The sequence below is a fragment of the Podarcis raffonei genome, chromosome Z (assembly GCF_027172205.1).
Source record: "Podarcis raffonei isolate rPodRaf1 chromosome Z, rPodRaf1.pri, whole genome shotgun sequence".
NCBI classification, from domain to species: domain Eukaryota; kingdom Metazoa; phylum Chordata; class Lepidosauria; order Squamata; family Lacertidae; genus Podarcis; species Podarcis raffonei.
In genome coordinates this window covers 32,419,948-32,437,368 of record NC_070621.1, presented here as the reverse complement: position 1 = coordinate 32,437,368, position 17,421 = coordinate 32,419,948, and the positions used below count along the sequence as shown (strand labels likewise).

The window sequence follows — 17,421 nt, the reverse complement described above, 5'->3', positions numbered from 1 at the left end:
CTCCTCCTTCACTCCTTGTTACTTCTCTATTTAATTATAATATATGTAACCAATGACAAAAATAATGGATACTGAAACAGAATTTTGAATCGTTACTGGTATAAACTATTATTTGCCTGTGTTCACTGTGGGGAAATAACAATAATTTTATTATTTATATGCTGCCAACCTGAAACGTTAAAAACCTCCCTGTACAGGGCTGCCTTCAGATGTCTGAATACGGAGCATATGTATATGGAGTGCATGTTTGTGTGTCCACAGTAAACAACAAATGTTTCTGCTGAACAAATGTTTTATGTGGTGAGTTTAACCGCTTGACTGAAGCTTCTGTGCTGCATCACGCACAGAATGTACCCAACAAGATGGGAGGGTTGGAGAAGAAGCAAGGTAGGATGAAGCCAAACTTGGGAATATTTGGCTGATTCTTAGGCCATGAGGTTCTGTTCTTCTCCCTCCAAGGCAGCGAGTTCCTCCAGAAGTTTCTCTTTCTCCTGCTGCAGTTCCTGCACCCTCTCTTTGTTTTTCTTCAAGCGATCCTCCAGCCACTGCATAAGAGGACCACTGATGACAGACATCTGGCTGCAGAGCTTCTTAGTGAACACTGGCGAGGAAAGAAGTCATGCAGTAAATAGTGAGATACAACCATCTCCCTCTGCAGAGTGTCAGTGTACCAGTAATGATGACGATGAGAATAATAATAATAATAATAATAATAATAATAATAATAATAATATACTATTATTTATACTCCACCCATCTGGTTGGGTTTCCCCAGCCACTCTGGGCGGCTTCCAACCTAATATTAAAAACAATACAGCATCCAACATTAAAAACTTTCCTAAACAGGGCAGCCTTCAGTTGTCTTTTAAAAGTAAAATAGTTGAATAATAATTATTATTTCCTTGGCACTCCAAAGGGTTTCCTTGGCACTCAATTCACTCCAAGGCTGACTTAACAGCCTGATCCTATACGGTGTTAGAAATTATATAAGCCCTTCAAAATTTAACAGCTTAAAGATACCTAACTGTGAAGGCAAGACAGGCACCAATAGCTCACAGAGCAAACACATCAAAAGAAAGAAGCAAGACCACGGACAAGTTTGCATTAAGGTACTCAGGCTAGCATGCTGGCAAAACAAAAGGCTTGCCTCCCTGTCCTCCATGGCAAACAAGTTATCATACCTGCTATCTTGAGTAAGTAGTTACGCCAAATCTTGGCGTATCAACAGTACAGACCAAATCCCAGCCATGGAAGGGGGTTAATGAAACTGGGAGCCACACAATAAGGATAATGCACTCCCTCAGCAAACTGCTCACATCTAAACAGAAGAGGCTTCCCTACACTTTTCAAACTGTTGGTGTGGAGCAACTATCATTTAATGCCAAGCCTCTGACAATCCGGGTCCAAAGTCTGATGACTGCAAATGTTTCAAGTACCAAAATGTGTGGCATTGGTACTTTTGATCTGGACATCCTTACCTGCACCATTATGGATCTTGGTTATGGGATCCAGATGGGTAAGGCTAAATGGAGGAAGAGAGCACACTGGTGTCAAGTCAGCACTCCCACAAAACACAAAAGTCACAGTATGTTTTCTATCAGGCTTCACAAAACAACTTCCTCCAAAAAAAATAAAGACTACAATCCAGGTAGTTCTTCCCTCCCGGTCACTTCATGTCAATGTCCACTTCCTGGACCACAGTAGGTTACTTGGCTACTGGCAAGGGTCACCACATGGTCCACATGGGATTTTGAAATGCCCCCTGCTGGATCAGACCCTCTTGTCCCAGTGGCTTGATTCCCACAGTAGTCAAGCAGATGCTTCTGCAAAACCAACATTTTCATTATTTACTTAATTCAAACCCTCTTTCTTCTAGCCCAGCGACTGCCAGGCAAGGGCCAAATTACTCCTGCAGATGATGATGATGATTAATTGAATTTATATACCACCCTATGCCCAGAGGTCCCAGAGCAGTTCACAGAACAAAATCAAAATATAAAACCACAAAATATATAATCAAAATAAGATCAGCAACCCAATAACCCCACCTTCCAAAAAAAACCCCTCATTTTAAAAGGGAATAGGATGTCAATCAAATCAACCAAAAGCCTGGCTAAAAAGGAACATTTTTGCCTGGCGCCTAAAGATGTGTAATGAAGGCGCCAAGTGAACTTCCCTAGAGAGAGCATTCCACAGATGGGGAGCCACTGCAGAGAAGGCCTGTTCTTATGTTGCCACCCTCCGGACTTCTCGAGGAGGAGGCACACAAAGAATGGCCTCAGAAGATCATCTCAGGGTCCAGGTAGAGCAGGCACCCCCAAACTCAGCCCTCCAGCTGTTTTGGGACTACAATTCCCACCATCCTTGACCACTAGTCCTGTTAGCTAGGGATGATGGGAGTTGTAGTCCCAAAACAGCTGGAGGGCCAAGTTTGGGGATGCCTGAGGTAGAGGCAGTCCTTAAGGTATTGTGGTGCTGAGCCATTTAAGGCTTTATAGGTCAAAACCAGCACTTTGAATTGGACCCAGAAACAGTAGAGTCGGACCAGGATCGGTGTAATGCACTCAAACCATCTTGCTCCGGTGAACAACCTGGCTGCTGAATTCTGCACTAGCTGAAGTTTTAGAACCGTCTTCAAAGACAGCCCTACATATAACACATTGCAGTAATCTAACCTTGAGGATACCAGAGCATAGACAACAATAGTTAGGCTATCCCCGTCCAGATAGGGACGTAGCTGTTCCACCAGCTGAAGCTGAAGCTGATGGAAGGCACTCTTGGTCACTTAGGCCACCTGAGCCACAAGCAACAGCAAAATATCTAGGAGTATCCCCAAGCTACGAACCTGCTCCTTCAGAGGAAGTGTAACCCCATCAACGGCAGACAATCTCCCACACTGAAGGTTCGACGGGCTGAAAAGCATTCCCCAAGCAACACCATCTGGGAATGACCATCCAAGTAGGACTGGAACCACCGTAAAGCGGTGTCACCCACCCCTAGTTTAGAGAGTCACTCGAGAAGTATACCATGCTTGATGGTATCGAAAGCCGCTGAGAGATCTTGCCACCTTTCTCCCACCATCTGTGTCAGCTTTTGGGTCCCTTTGGGTCCCCCCTCAATGAAATTAGGCCAAGAGCTGCATGGAACCCTTAGGCTGTAGGCTGCCTACCTCTGCCATACAGTGGTACCTCTGTTTACAAACGCTTCTGGTTATGAACTCTGCTAACCTGGAAGTAGCTGCTCCTGGTTGCGAACTTTGCCCCAGGATGCGAATGGAAATTGCACACCGGAGGCGCGCACACAGTGGGAAGCCCCATTAGCAAAAGCACGCCTCAGGATAAGAATGGTTTCAGCTTAAGAACGGACCTCCGGAACGAATTAAGTTCGTAACCAGAGGTACCACTGTACTTGATGGCAAAGGAGAGCAAGTGATAAGCGTATCCAAATAAAGCAAAGAAGGAAGCCTGGCTCTCATTTTACCTGTGGATTTTCCTGTAAGCATCTTGCTCCTCTTGACACAAGATCCTGGGGAGCTCCATCATTGACTCAAGACACGCTTTCCCCATGGTGGTGTGAGGTATTATATGCACAGGAATTTCAATCCTTTCATACCTACAAGGGGAAGAATATTTGTGTTACTGTTCCATTTTTGGAGCCTTGACAGCATAATTCTATGTGTGCTTAGTTGGAAGTCATTTTTATTTATTAATTTGAAGTATTTGTTGGCTGTCTTTTAGAACCAAACCCTCCCAAAGTAGCTTCCACCACACATATTCACAACATAAAATCAATACAAGTTTAAAACCATAAAACAGTATTAAAATGCAACAGAAAAAGAATAAGAACCTATAAAAGTACAACATTCAGCCCAGTAAGAGAAGTAAATGCTAGAAGAGCACAATATACACAGCACATACAAACTGTGTTAAGTGGGGCTTACTCTAGAAAAGTGTGCACACTATTATCGTCCATAGATGCCAGGTGAAAAACAGGAACTATAAAGATACAAGCAGCTGGGCACAACAATAGAATGTCTAGGCACACTTTTTTATAACAAGAATACAAAGATGAAAGTGAATGAACTGAAGGTAAAATATTACGTTCATTTTTCACATGGTCTAATCCTTCCCCTGCCCATCCCCCTACTATTCTTAAGCGGGTCTCTTCTCCAGTTTTCAGAGAGTAGCTAGAAGTGGGGAAGCAGAAAAAGCTCCTCCTTTCCTTCCACTCTGCAGTTTTAATCTGAAATATTAGGCACAGAAACTGCTCCCGCTAATGAAATCCCCTGTCGCAAAATGCGCCCAGAACAATGGGAATTTTGAACCCAGAATTGCCTAGAGATGAAGAATTGAGAATTAAAACATAGCAGAACTGCTATACATAAAAAGTAACCACTGAAGCTGAAGTTCAAAGAAAAGTGAGAAAGGCACTGAGTTTGCCAAACCCTCCTACTTAACAGAGTACTTACTCGGAGCTCTTTTGGGCTTGAATGGACTGGAAGCAGGTGAACAGAATCCGGCCAGTCTGGAATAATCAGCAGATTTATGTGAGTTAAAGAAAGGAAAAAATTATTATACAACAGGGTGTTTGATTATCCAAACCCCAAAAGAGCCACACATCTCTATGTAGTGACACTCTATTCAGGTGTTCTACTACTTGGGAAGCTGGGAGGGAAGAAGGAAATAAACACACTGGATGGGATTCAACTAAGATATTCCATGCAGCGGAACTTTCCCCTCTCCCCCACCATGCCCCTGTGCTCCTTAAATCTTTTCTGGATGATTGGGAGAAACCCCATAACAGGTTTAGCACAGGTGTGGGGAAGGGAAGTCTTGTTGCTTGAGTGGACAGAGTTGTACAGGCATACATCCCATTTCACACTAAGTTTCATTCCCCCCACTGCACTCCAGCCAGAGATTAAAGCTCACATTCCATTAAATGATAAACATTCCAATGGCACCTTGAAGACTGATTGCTGCAGAAGGAGCCTATTTAGGTGATATACTGCCAAAAGTGAAGTGCATTGTCCCAATGAATATACCTGGGTTTTGTTTCTGTTTAACAGTAGTTGTGGGTGCACAATTAGAATTACTGTTGCTTTTGAGCAGGGTTAAACCCTCCCTGACCCACACATGCAGTTGCAAGAAAAACCATGTCCTCTTCCTTGAAGTTGCTGTTTACTATGGGAGATAAGTGATTATTGATGTCAATACCAGTATTGGGGGGGAATGTGTTCTTTTATTTCCTTCTCAGGTCATTCTTGGACAACTTTGTGCATGTTGTCTTTGCATTTATGTTCCCCTATTGTAACACCCACTGCTAAATTCCGCCAACAATTATTGTTCACTAAACCACAGCACTAGTGATCCACCTAATCCAGATTAAGTGGCTCAGAAACGGAACTTCAGTCCATGTTTAGGTATTCCAAAGAAGACAGTCTGCCTTTCCCCAATGCACCCTCTTAGTATCTTCCCACATTTTATGCCTGTCCATTTTTAATGTGGTTCAGCAACATCTGCAGACCCAAGTATGGGGAAAGCTAGGGAGCCTGGATTTGAGGGTGTGCACTCTAAGACACAAAGGACCAAGTAGTTAAGAAAAGTGTTGGGACCCTAATTACCTTCTCCAAGCTCATGCACTTGTTTCACGGGATTTATGTGTGTGTAATCACTGAAAACAAAGTGACAAACCATAACATCAACGAATGAAAGGGAGAGACCTAGTCTACAGCTCAACTCTAATTTAATTTTATGTGTCTCAGGACTAAAACCACTCAGCTCACAAACTATGCTGAAATTGAAACCACAGCAGCAATAGGTATCATGTATGAGTTCACTACTTCAAGTATCTCCAGTCAAGGGATCTTCAACCTTTTCAGACCCAAGACCCACTTTTAACCCAAGCATGCATTTGGGGACCTATGTCTTAATCTTTAATCACATATTTGCATGGTGGTAATGCTCCTGTTGTGACCTACCTTGGATTAGGCCACAACCCACTTGTGAAGACCAGTGATCTAATCCAGGCTCCAGAAAGAATAGTGCATTGTTTTCAGAAAGGAACAGAGAGCAATAATGGCTACGACACAGGAAAGGGTGTCATTTATTTACCTTTGTGTTTTTGTCATCATTGAAACAGGAGAAGATAAGCCCCACAAAGTCTTGGTCCATCATCTGATACATCGCTTGTGTGCAGAGGTCTGCAGGCATACAATTGGCAAAACATATTACAAATTCTACATTCCCCGGCTTAACAGAAGCCACTGGATCATTAGTGTGAAAGATCAAGCCAGACAAGGAAAGATCATAGATGTCCTTTTTTTCAGGAGCAGCAGAGAGCATTGGAGAAGAGATTTGTATGACATTTGAAAACGAAAGTTACCATACAATAATGTAAGCCAGGGGTAGGCAACCTAAGGCCCATGGGCCACAAGCAGTCCACGGGGGTCGTTTAACCGGCCCACGAGCCACCCCCGAACCAAGCTGCCCACTTGGCGAGTTCCCGCGCGCTGTGCTAAACTGTCGCAGTGCAGCGTGGGGACTCGCTTCCGCGGTGCTGAAAATTGCGTCTGAATCTGCGCATGCACAGACACTGGAAATCGCAGATGGGCGCACTCATGCAAATGCACAATCCAGCCCACATAGGGATATCTGCTGGAGTGAACTGGCCCAGACAAGGTAAACTTTGCCAACCCCTGATGTAAGCCTCTAAAAGCAAGATTACAGCCAAATCTAAGACAGCCCTGGGAGTCCCTTATTTAATCATCTCCTGCTGCATCTTTGGGCTCTATTTATAGATTTCGATCTTGGGGCTCTTCCTCTCCCTGTTTTTTTTTGGGGGGGGTGGGTGGGTGGAGCAAACTGCTTTCTCCCCTTTTGCTTAAACTGCACTTCCCCCCTTTTCTCTCCGACCCTCTTCTGTGAATAAAAACCATTTCTTCTCCTCTTCTCTCAGTCTACCATTCCTCTTAGGGGCTCTCGCTTCGTTATCACTTGGCACACAACAGCAAGCATTTAGGTGGCTTTGAGGAGTAAGAGCAGGGAACTTCAAAGGGGAAATGAAACAGCGCCAGCGATCAATGGCGGATTCCCTCTGAGTCTCGGAGGGACCAGCTCCGTGGGATCGGGTCTCACCGCTGCAGCAAAGCGGGGACCCTTTAAAAATCACAGGCGGGGGAAGCCTGGGAATGTGGGGACTCGGCGGGCACCATCTGCGCCCCCCCCAAGTTGCGAAGGGACCCTTTTAAGGGCTCCGGAGCGGGACGGGGGTGAGGCGCGGTGCTGAGAGTCAACTGCTTCTTCCGCGGAGTGAAGCCACACAGCCGTTATTGGAGAGCGCTGACTTTTTCCTGGGACAATTGGATTTAAAAGCAACTACCCGTGAGTAGGATTAAACTGAATTAATTGGAGAAAAAGTGAGTGAATTCAACACCGAAACGGGAAGGTACAAACAGGAAGTCTGCCTTCCCTACTTGTAAATAGATCAAAGCAAAGAGACTGTAAAGCGGAAACTTTGAAAGACTTTCAGAAAAGACTCAAATCCTAACTTCAAGAAAGTGGTTTCCCCTCCAGATTGCAGGAGTGGAGGGAGAAAGAGTTGAGTATATTTACCTGCAAGAAAGGGGGAGAAAGAAAGTCAATATCCGCTGCCTAAAACCTGGGAACGAGCTGCCCCCAGACAGGAAAAGCCGGCCAGTGGAAAGCCTGTCGGCAAGTTAAGGTCTTCTGAATTAACTCTGTGAGAGAGTTACAGTGTTTCAGGACTTCTCCTGACTTTAAAGTAACTTTTAACTATATTGAAACTGTTGTTTTTAAGGGAGTTGGGGGACTTATAAGGGCTGTATTTGTTTCGAAAAAGTTGCAAACTTGAACTGTAACTGTGTCCCCCTAGAGGAGTACTGACATTGTTGCAACAACAACTGGGCTATAGGAAAATTCCTTTTCAAAACAAATATTTCAGCCGTGGGAGTGACCTTGGATTCTCATGAGAGTGTTATGGCAAATGAGAGAGGAAAGTTAGAGTTGGCACAGGAAAAGACTACTAGGTCTGGCAGACAATACTGGACTGATACTGTGCAGCAGCGAAGGGCCTCAACATCTGGAGCATCTGGCACATCAGGGCTGCACCTTCACAGGCTAAACCAAAAGTTATGTCGTCTGAAGACGTTTTGGCACAGGCACTTGGAAAAATTAATGAATCTTTGGAAAACTTAGCTAAGCAAGTAGCTGAGACTAATAAACAAGTAACTGAAGCATCAGCTAAAATTGATTTGAACACTACAAGCATTAATAATTTGGGACAGAAGGTGAATTCCAATACACAGTCTATCGAAAAACTATTACAGGAATCTGCTTCGACCCGAAAGATAGCTGAAGAAGCAAAGGAAATCGCAACCGCTACTCAAGAGAAGATACCACCAGTATATAGAAAATTGGAGGACCACGACCTGACACTGTCTATGATTGAATTAAAAGAGAAAGGAAGGAATTTAAGAATCAGGGCGGTACCAGAACGTGAGAAAGATAATTTGGCTGACTTTCTTACACAGGAATTTACAGATTTTTGGCAACAGGATTTGAGGAAGGAAGAATTTAAGATAGTGAGTGCATTTAGACTCGGTAAAGGACAAAGGAGGAACAAGGTAAGAGACTGTTTGATTACTTTCCGAACAAAAGAGGAGAGAGATAAAATTTTGAACCTGCACTATCAAAGAACTTTGGAAATTGACGACTTAAGTGTGGAGATTTTTAAGGACATTCCAAAACATCTTTTGGACTTAAGGACCAACTACAGAAACCTAGTTGCCCTGTTGAGAAGAAACAGAATCCTCTTTAGGTGGGAATTTCCCCAAGGCCTATCTTTTAAATATAAAGGAAGAAAGATAAAAATAAGAACTGTTAACGACAAGGACAGGTTTTTGAAAGATCATGAAGAAGACCTACAAAAAGAAGTGGAATCCGGAGAAGAACCAAGAGCACTGGAAAAAGGAATACATGACATAGCAAACTTATCTTTTGGACTGCACAGTCCAGGGAAAGAGACACCACTGACAGAACAAGAACAGTTACTTGGAGCAGTTGGGGGTAAAGCGAAGTAACCCCATCATGGCTCTGCAACTTCTAAGTTGGAATTGTAATGGTCTTAACTCCCCTCGGAAGAGAAAAAGTGTTTTTATATACTAAAAAAGGAACAATTGGACTTGATTTGTCTACAAGAAACACATGTAACGAGGCTACACAGGAAAATACTTATTAATAAAAGACTGGGACAAGAGTTTATTTCATCTGATAAAGTTAAAAAAAGAGGAGTTGTGATATATGCAAAGGAGAGACTATTACCGAAATTAATCTTTAAAGATGAGCAAGGAAGATTTTTGGCAATTGAAATTCAAGTTCAAGGAGAGAAATTCTTGATTGTAGGAATTTATACTCCGAATGAGGGGAAATCTGAATTCTTCAAGAAGTTGCATGAGACTTTATTGGACTATTTGGACTATAATTTAATTCTGATGGGGGACATGAATGGAGTAGTATCTACAAACATGGACAAGGCACAAAGACAGGTAGTCACCAAAGATGGTAGACTACCAAAAACTTTTTTTGAATTGACTGACAATATGGACTTGATTGACATTTGGAGAACAAAGAACCCCCTGGGGAGAGAGGGAACCTTCTTCTCTGAAGCCAAGATGACATGGACTAGAATTGACCAAATATGGATAACTAGAGGAATGGCACCAAAGATAAAGAAAGTGGAAATCTCCCCAAAAACGTGCTCCGACCATAACGCTGTAAGGATGGAGATGAAGCAAATAACAACTGGCTCCTTCAGATGGAGGATGAATGACACCTTATTTAGAGATGAATAAGTGTATAAAAAGGCCCCAAAAACTCTGAGAGACTATTTTGAAATAAACATGAACACCAATGTTGAAAAAAGAGTAATCTGGGACGCAAGCAAAGCTGTCATGAGAGGGTTTTTGATACAACAGAATGCAATAAAGAAGAGAAGTCAAAATGAGAAAAAAGATAAAATTCTGGAGAAAATAAAAGAAGGGGAGAAGAAATTGAGAGCAAAACCAAAGCCGCAGGAGTTCCTGAGAGAAATAAAACTATATCAAGTACAATATATGGAATTGATGAATCAGGAGATAAAATGGAGAATTAAACAAATGAGACAAAAGACATTTGAATCAGCGAATAAATGTGGGAAACTGCTGGCTTGGCAAATGAAAAAAAGACAAAAACTAAATACCATTACTAATTTAGAAGTGGAAGGAAAGAACATACATAATCCAATTGAGATTAGAAATTGCTTCCAGAGGTACTTCAAACAATTATACTCACAAGGGCCACAGAAAGAAATGGATATAGACCGATTTCTGAAGACAAATGGATTACAAAAAAATCTCTCAAGAAAGTAAATTAATGTTGAACTATAAAATATCTGAACAGGAAGTAGAAGGTGCCATTCAAAATATGCAATTAGGCAAGTCTCCAGGTCCAGATGGGCTGACTTTCAGATACTATAGATCTTTGAAGGAGTGGTTATTACAACCTTTGAAGGAAGTCTGCAATGAAATTTTGGAAGGGAAAAGGGCACCAGAGTCGGGGAAAGAGGCGTATATCACACTTATACCGAAAACAGAGACTGAAAAGACACAACTTAAGAACTACCGCCCTATATCGTTATTAAATGTGGATTACAAAATTTTTGCTGACATTTTGGCCAAGAGATTGAAAAAAGTACTGATGGAAGAGATTCATAAAGACCAAGCGGGCTTTCTCCCGGGAAGACATTTGTCTGACAATTTGAGGAATATAATTGACATTTTGGAAAAATTAGAAGTGAATATAAACACTAAAGCAGTTCTGATATTTGTAGATGCGGAGAAAGCTTTTGACAACATCTCTTGGAGTTTTATGAAAAAGAACCTACAGGGGATGGGGGTAGGCCAAGGTTTTGAAAACGGTATAGGTGCAATATACTCTGAACAAAAGGCCAAACTAATTGCAAATAATGTGGTAACGGAAGAATTCAAGATAGAAAAAGGGACACGACAGGGGTGCCCAATTTCCCCATTGTTCTTTATTTCGGTCTTGGAGGTTTTGCTAAACATGATTAGAAGGGACCGGTTGGTTAAAGGTATACAGGTCGGAGCCAAACAGTACAAACTAAGAGCATTTGCAGATGACTTAGTATTGACGTTACAGGAGCCAGAATCTAGTACTAAAAGGGTTTTAGAACTAATTCAAGAATTTGGTCAAGTGGCAGGATTTAAACTGAACAAGTTAAAAACTAAGGTTTTAGAGAAAAATTTAACATCGATTGAAAGAGAGAGGTTTCAGAATGAGACAGGTTTGACTGTGGTTAAGAAAGTGAAATACCTGGGGATTAACATGACAGCTAAAAATGGGAACTTATTTAAAGATAATTATGAAAAATGTTGGACGGAAGTGAAAAAAGATTTAGAAATTTGGTCAAATTTGAAGCTTTCCTTGTTGGGTCGAATTGCAGTTATAAAGATGAATGTATTGCCTAGAATGCTGTTTTTGTTTCAAACATTGCAAATTGTGGACAAGATGGATTGTTTCAAGAAGTGGCAGAAAGATATTTCTAGATTTGTCTGGCAGGGCAAGAAGCCCAGAATAAAATTTAAGATATTAACTGATGCAAAGGAAAGGGGTGGATTTGCCTTGCCAGACTTTAAACTTTACTATGAATCAGCAGCATTCTGCTGGTTGAAAGATTGGCTGCTTCTTGAGAACACAGACATTTTGGATTTAGAAGGTTTTAACAACGTTTTTGGGTGGCATGCATATTTGTGGTACGACAAGGTTAAAGCACATAAAGCATTTAAAAACCATATTGTCAGGAAAGCATTGTTTAATGTTTGGATAAGATATAAAGACCTATTGGAAAATAAAACCCCAAGGTGGTTGTCCCCAATGGAAGCAAAAGCTCAGAAAAAGCTCAATATGGAGGCCAAATGGCCGAAATATTGGGAAATTTTGGAACAAGGAGATAGACTGAAACTGCAGAGTTTTGAGAAATTAAAAAACAAAGTGCGATATTGGCTTCATTATTATCAGATAATGGAGGCATATAATTTGGATAAAAAAATTGGCTTCCAGGTGGAAAAATCAAAATTAGAAACAGAACTGTTAGAACCCAAAACTAAGATTTTGTCAAAGATGTATAACTTGCTGCTGAAATGGAACACTCAGGATGAAACGGTGAAATCTGTTATGATTAAATGGGCACAAGATGTTGGACATAACATTATGTTTGCTGACTGGGAACAGTTATGGACCACAGGTATGAAGTTTACGGCATGTAATGCCTTAAGAGAGAATATTATGAAAATGATTTACAGGTGGTACATGACCCCAGTCAAGCTTGCAAAAATCTATCATTTGCCCAATAATAAATGTTGGAAATGTAAAGAAAATGAAGGTACATTCTTTCACCTTTGGTGGACGTGCCCTAGGATTAAGGCTTTCTGGGAAATGATTTATAATGAAATGAAAAAGGTATTTAAATATACCTTCCTGAAGAAACCAGAGGCCTTTCTCCTGGGCATGGTCGGCCAATTGGTGTCAAAGAAGGATAGAACTTACTTTATGTATGCTACAACAGCAGCAAGAATACTTATTGCAAAGTATTGGAAGACACAAGATTTACCCACCCTGGAAGAGTGGCAGATGAAGGTGACGGACTATATGGGATTGGCAGAAATGACTGGCAGAATCTGAGACCAGGGAGAAGAGTCGGCGGAAGAATATTGGAAGAAATTTAAAGATTACTTACAGAAATATTGCAAAATTAATGAATGTTAGAATGATGTTGGATAGAAATTAAGTGGTTTCCAGCTGTAATGTCTTAAGGGAATATGAGAATCAGGCTTAGAAACAGGTTAAAACTTAATGGCAAGGATTTGCTGAACTAACAATCTGAATTGGAATACAAAAAAGGGAGGTACGAGGAGGTCCGGGAAACATGTTAAAGGAAAATGAGAAATGGGAAATTTGCATGTTTTATTTTTTTCGTTTTAATTTTTTTTACTTCTGTATTTTTGTTATTATTTTTTATTTTCTTTTTATCTTTATTGTATTATTATTAAAAACTTTAATAAATATTCTATAAAAAAAACAAACAAAGGGGAAATAAAACAGTAACTCAAACATAAGAGTCTCCAAGGTGGACAGTAGGAAATCAGGAATAGAAGGTGACACCTAGCTAATATGGTTTGTAGGCCAAGCTAAAAATGCAACTTTGCTAAAACCTACCTGTTGCCATAGTACTGTGTATGCAGATAGGAGCATGTTTTTATTAACCAATGAAACTGTACACATGTGCCGATCACGCTTCAAGTAGCCAATCCATATTCATAACATCTTGTGTTTCAAGTAAGACTTTGTAGAGAAACCATATAAATATGAGCCTGATGCCTTAGATGGTGAGATTTTTTTTTTTTTGTGGGGACACACACACCAGTTTTTTCTGCATTTCCTTCTTCCCAAGTCAGGTAAGAAAAGGGCCGTGGTGTGTGCTTTGCAAACAGAAGGTCTCAGGTTCAATCTCCAGCATCAACATGTTGGTCTGGGGAGTCACTGCCAGTCATTGTGGACAAATATTGAGCTAAGTGATCAGTGTTCTGACTTGGCCTGAGCCGGCTTCCTATGTTTCTATAATGGAGCAAAAGAAGTGCACACATCCCCAAAAGTCTATTGTAATCAGCAAAGATTCTTTGCCAGGAGCATTCAGCTCATACAGGTCCTGCCTGGTAGGAAAATGAAGGCTCCACCTGTCACAAGATCTTATCCTTACATTAAATTCTCTCTCTCTCTCTCTCTCTCTCTCTCCCTCTCCCTCTCCCTCTCCCTCTCCCTCTCTCTCATATACATACGTACAAAATCTTTCAGGTATCTCACCCCCTTAAAAAGCGGCCCACCCCAAGTCAGCATATATTGGATGATGGACACATGTCTTACCCAGAAGAAAACTCTTACCTACGTGTGATGGCCAAACTGTTATGTGGGGATGAGAATGATACCAGCCAACAACTCTTGTAGGCTGTCCTGTTAACTTAGCCAATCTGTGTGTTAGTTAAGGTTTCTCCAAAAACTAAAAATAGCTCCCTACTGCAAATCTAGTCATGCATTTAAAAATACACGTTCTTACATTTGCCAATCTCAAACATGCGCACACACTATTATTATGAAATGTTCTTTCAGAACAGCAAAGGAAAGAAGCAGAGAACTATGGGCAGGACATTTCCCTTCTAGGCCATCACTTGCAAAGTGATTTAAGTCACTTTCCCAAAATCTCATGCCCTTTGAGGACTACCTGCCTTGAAAATACTCAAGTGTTATTATCCCATAATTTCTGTCAAAGGATATCTCTGCTTCTGTTGAAGCAGCTGAGAGCTGCTCTGGGGAAATCTCCACACGATCTTTTCTCTTATCTGACCGGTGCAGAATGATCACGGAGTGAATATGAACTATTCGGCTAGTACCAACCTGTGGATAAATGAAGAAAAACATATGAAGCACAACATTTCACATGCTTACTTGGGCATGCATCGCACTGTATTAAATGGAGCTCACTCCAGGTAAATGTGCATGCAATGGCAGCAGCAACACAATAAGATTGTGATTCCAGAATATGCTTACTCTCACTGAAAAACCCTTCTTCATTCTTACATCTCGCACACATGCAAGATCATTTAAGCAGAGACTTATTTCTGAAAACTTGCTTTCAAACTGAGCAGAGCTGCCTTTACATCCCTCCAAATAACCTTTGCAAAGAACCTGACTGTCCAAAGCCATCCAAGAAAGTGATTTCCTTCCCTGGTACAGATCAAGCCAACCTAAGCTCTTCCAAGGAGACCTTGCTCCATGATCAGAAGATTTTAAAATCTGTGTTGGTGACAACACAGAAGCAGGTTTTGTTGGTAATTGCACCCACCACTGGAATGCCCTCCCTTGAGTAATTTTGAGAGACAATAATGAGCTTTAAACACTTCTGAACACCTATGTTTGCTCAAGCTTTCCAAATTCTTTGTTTTGTTCACTACACAGCTTTATTTGTTAACACTGTTACATTTTTATCTAGTTTTTAGGAAATTTTATTTAATGTTGCTATATTTCTATTGTTTTTATGAAAACTTCTTAGAGGTTTTTATTATATTAAGCAGACAAAAGTTTTAATGAAGAAAATATATTGAAGACAGGAGCCCAGACTCATGTAGTTTAAAGTTTAACCGAGAGATACTTTGGCCACTGTATAACTAGACACCATGTGTTTCCATCTAGGGGTGTTGCACCTGACTCCAGATGCCAGGCTGCAGTTACTCAGAGCACACATGCAGAGATGCTACTCTTTATCAATTCACATGCTCTCTGAGAGCCCTGGCATAAAAGAGCAACACTGCTGCAGGTCCCTGTTGAAACTTGCTGCATGAGACATGCAATTGCAATCTAGGAGAGCAACCATAACAACAGATGCAGCCAGTAATCAATCCTACTGTAGTCAATCCCCCAACAATGGAACAGAAGAAAAGACTTTAAGGATGCAACTCTTTGTAGAGGTACTTGAGAAAATGTTCAGTGCTGCCCAGTACTACCTAATTATCGGTACAAACAAATATTAAGTGGGTCAAGCTATGAAAATATTTCTAAACTCATACTGTCAGTTCCTCCTAGTGATGCATTATTTAGTTGGTCAGACTCAATAGCTTACATCATTCCTGACAATCGGCCATGCTGGGTGAGATGATGGGAATTGGGAGAACAATACTTGTTAGGCCCCAGGTTCCCCTCCCTGGGTTAAAATATTCTAAATGACTAAAAGTTATACAAAGTAATCAAGAGGCTTTTTAAGAGCACCACTTTTAGAAATGTACAGTACTTGAAAAACCTGCAGAGAGCAAGCCTCAGTTCAAGAGAGAAATCCCTTTCCTGCGGGTGAGAGAAATGGGGAAAGAGTGCACCTTTTCTAACATGAAACTTGCTTCAGAACATGCACATGGCATCTTAAAATAAAGATGCTTTTATTCTTTAGAACTCTGGGCCATATTTAATCCTGATTCATGAGGCAACATATTTATAAAATTATTTCTTAACACAAATTCTATTAAAACTGGCAGGTGGCATGATCCATCTTAAAAGGCAATTCATCCTTCTCCCACAGAGAGGATGTGTGCTTTTTAAAATTATGCCCACTATAACATACAGAAATATAATCTGAAAACAAAAAAAGGCATGCTTTCCTCATAAATATGGTTACAACCCATTGCTTCTCTCTTCATGTGTCAGACTTTCTTGCTCCAACAGTCTTTTGGGAACAGGCTGTTTTTTAGGAAAGGTCCGTTGCTGCGCTGCTTTTATTGCAATTATTTCTTTCAAAAAAATCATACACCGCTTGATTATGAAAAACAAAAAACACCTCAAAGTGGTTTACAAAAAGATAAAACAATAAAATCGAGGGGGTGTGTGTCACAACCATACTTTAAAACATACATAATTATAATACTAACACAGATTAAAATTACCTCAACTTTCTAAGAATCTGGGTAGGTGCGTCTAAGTAACAATGCTTGAGAAGGCGCGGAAAAGAGTACAGCAATGGTGCCTGCTTAATCTCAATAGGCAAGGAGTTCCAAAGTGCAGGAGCTGCCACACTACAGGGTTGTGATTTTACAAATGTGGAAGGGGTGTTTCATAGCACCTGCAGCAGTGTTTTCTGTATGCTTTAATGTAGATAAATAATTCTATTGCTTCATTATTATTTTTAAAGATCCCCCTATGTTTTCAGCTCTTCTAATTTTTTTCTGCGAGCTGCCCTGAGATGGAGTGATAGAGTTAAATATTGTGATCAATCGTCACTGTGGAAGTCAGTGGGGGAGTCGGCCCACTGACAGGTGAGGGTTACGGCTGCGGCCTGTAACGGATCCGCCCAGAAGGTAAGCGCCCTGCACCCAGTGGGACTTCCAAGCCAGCCCCGGCTCCCCCGGTCCCTCCTCCGCAGTATTCCCCGGCAGCAGCAGACCCCGCTCCTTACCTCGCCAATGCAGAGGCCCATGACCTCCTCTTGCTCAGTGCTCAGCGCGTGGACCATGCAGACGAGGAAGGCGTCGGCCTCCAGGTGCGCCGCCTGCAACGCCATCGCCGCCTGCTTCGCTCTTCTTCGCCGCTCCTTGTCTCCCCTCTTAAAGGGGAGGCCGGGGATCACTCAGCCGGTAGCAGCACATGAGATTATTTTTGTTTCTCACGGCTGTGGGTCCAAGCTCAACGTTAGGCGTTGCAGTGGGGTCGGACTAGATGGCCCTCAGGGTCCCTTCCAACCTTACGAGTCTAGGGCGAAAGCGGTCCTGCGGGCCTGAGCATCTCTTCCGCCTAGGCCTCTTCTGAGAGGGAG

General features: G+C 41.6%; 1 protein-coding gene and 1 long non-coding RNA gene across 2 annotated transcripts; both read right to left on the bottom strand.

Moving 5' to 3' along the window:
* Positions 1 to 324: 324 nt before the first annotated feature.
* On the bottom strand, positions 325 to 17,410 carry BRCC3 (BRCA1/BRCA2-containing complex subunit 3). Its single transcript, XM_053374728.1, has 8 exons — positions 17,065 to 17,410; positions 14,403 to 14,522; positions 14,013 to 14,100; positions 6,111 to 6,199; positions 4,469 to 4,524; positions 3,481 to 3,612; positions 1,479 to 1,522; positions 325 to 601 (listed from the first exon to the last, which is right to left on the bottom strand). The coding sequence occupies exons 1-8, from the start codon at positions 17,167 to 17,169 to the stop codon at positions 426 to 428; spliced, it is 810 nt and encodes a 269-aa protein (XP_053230703.1). The 5' UTR covers positions 17,170 to 17,410; the 3' UTR covers positions 325 to 425.
* Positions 6,845 to 14,005, bottom strand: LOC128406895 (uncharacterized). The gene is made up of 2 exons (XR_008328651.1): positions 13,154 to 14,005; positions 6,845 to 7,044 (listed from the first exon to the last, which is right to left on the bottom strand). It is a non-coding gene; the product is annotated as an uncharacterized LOC128406895 (long non-coding RNA).
* Positions 17,411 to 17,421: the final 11 nt, after the last annotated feature.

Bases quoted from the DNA above. Each gene is read 5' to 3' on its own strand.
- BRCC3 (XM_053374728.1), bottom strand. From the start codon at position 17,169: ATGGCGTTGCAGGCGGCGCACCTGGAGGCCGACGCCTTCCTCGTCTGC. The intron at 3,613-4,468 runs GTAAGTACTCTG...TTCCCCTTGTAG, and splicing joins CAAGCCCAAAAGAGCTCCGA to GTATGAAAGGATTGAAATTC. The intron at 602-1,478 runs GTAAGGATGTCC...TTTCCTCGCCAG, and splicing joins CAAGATCCATAATGGTGCAG to TGTTCACTAAGAAGCTCTGC.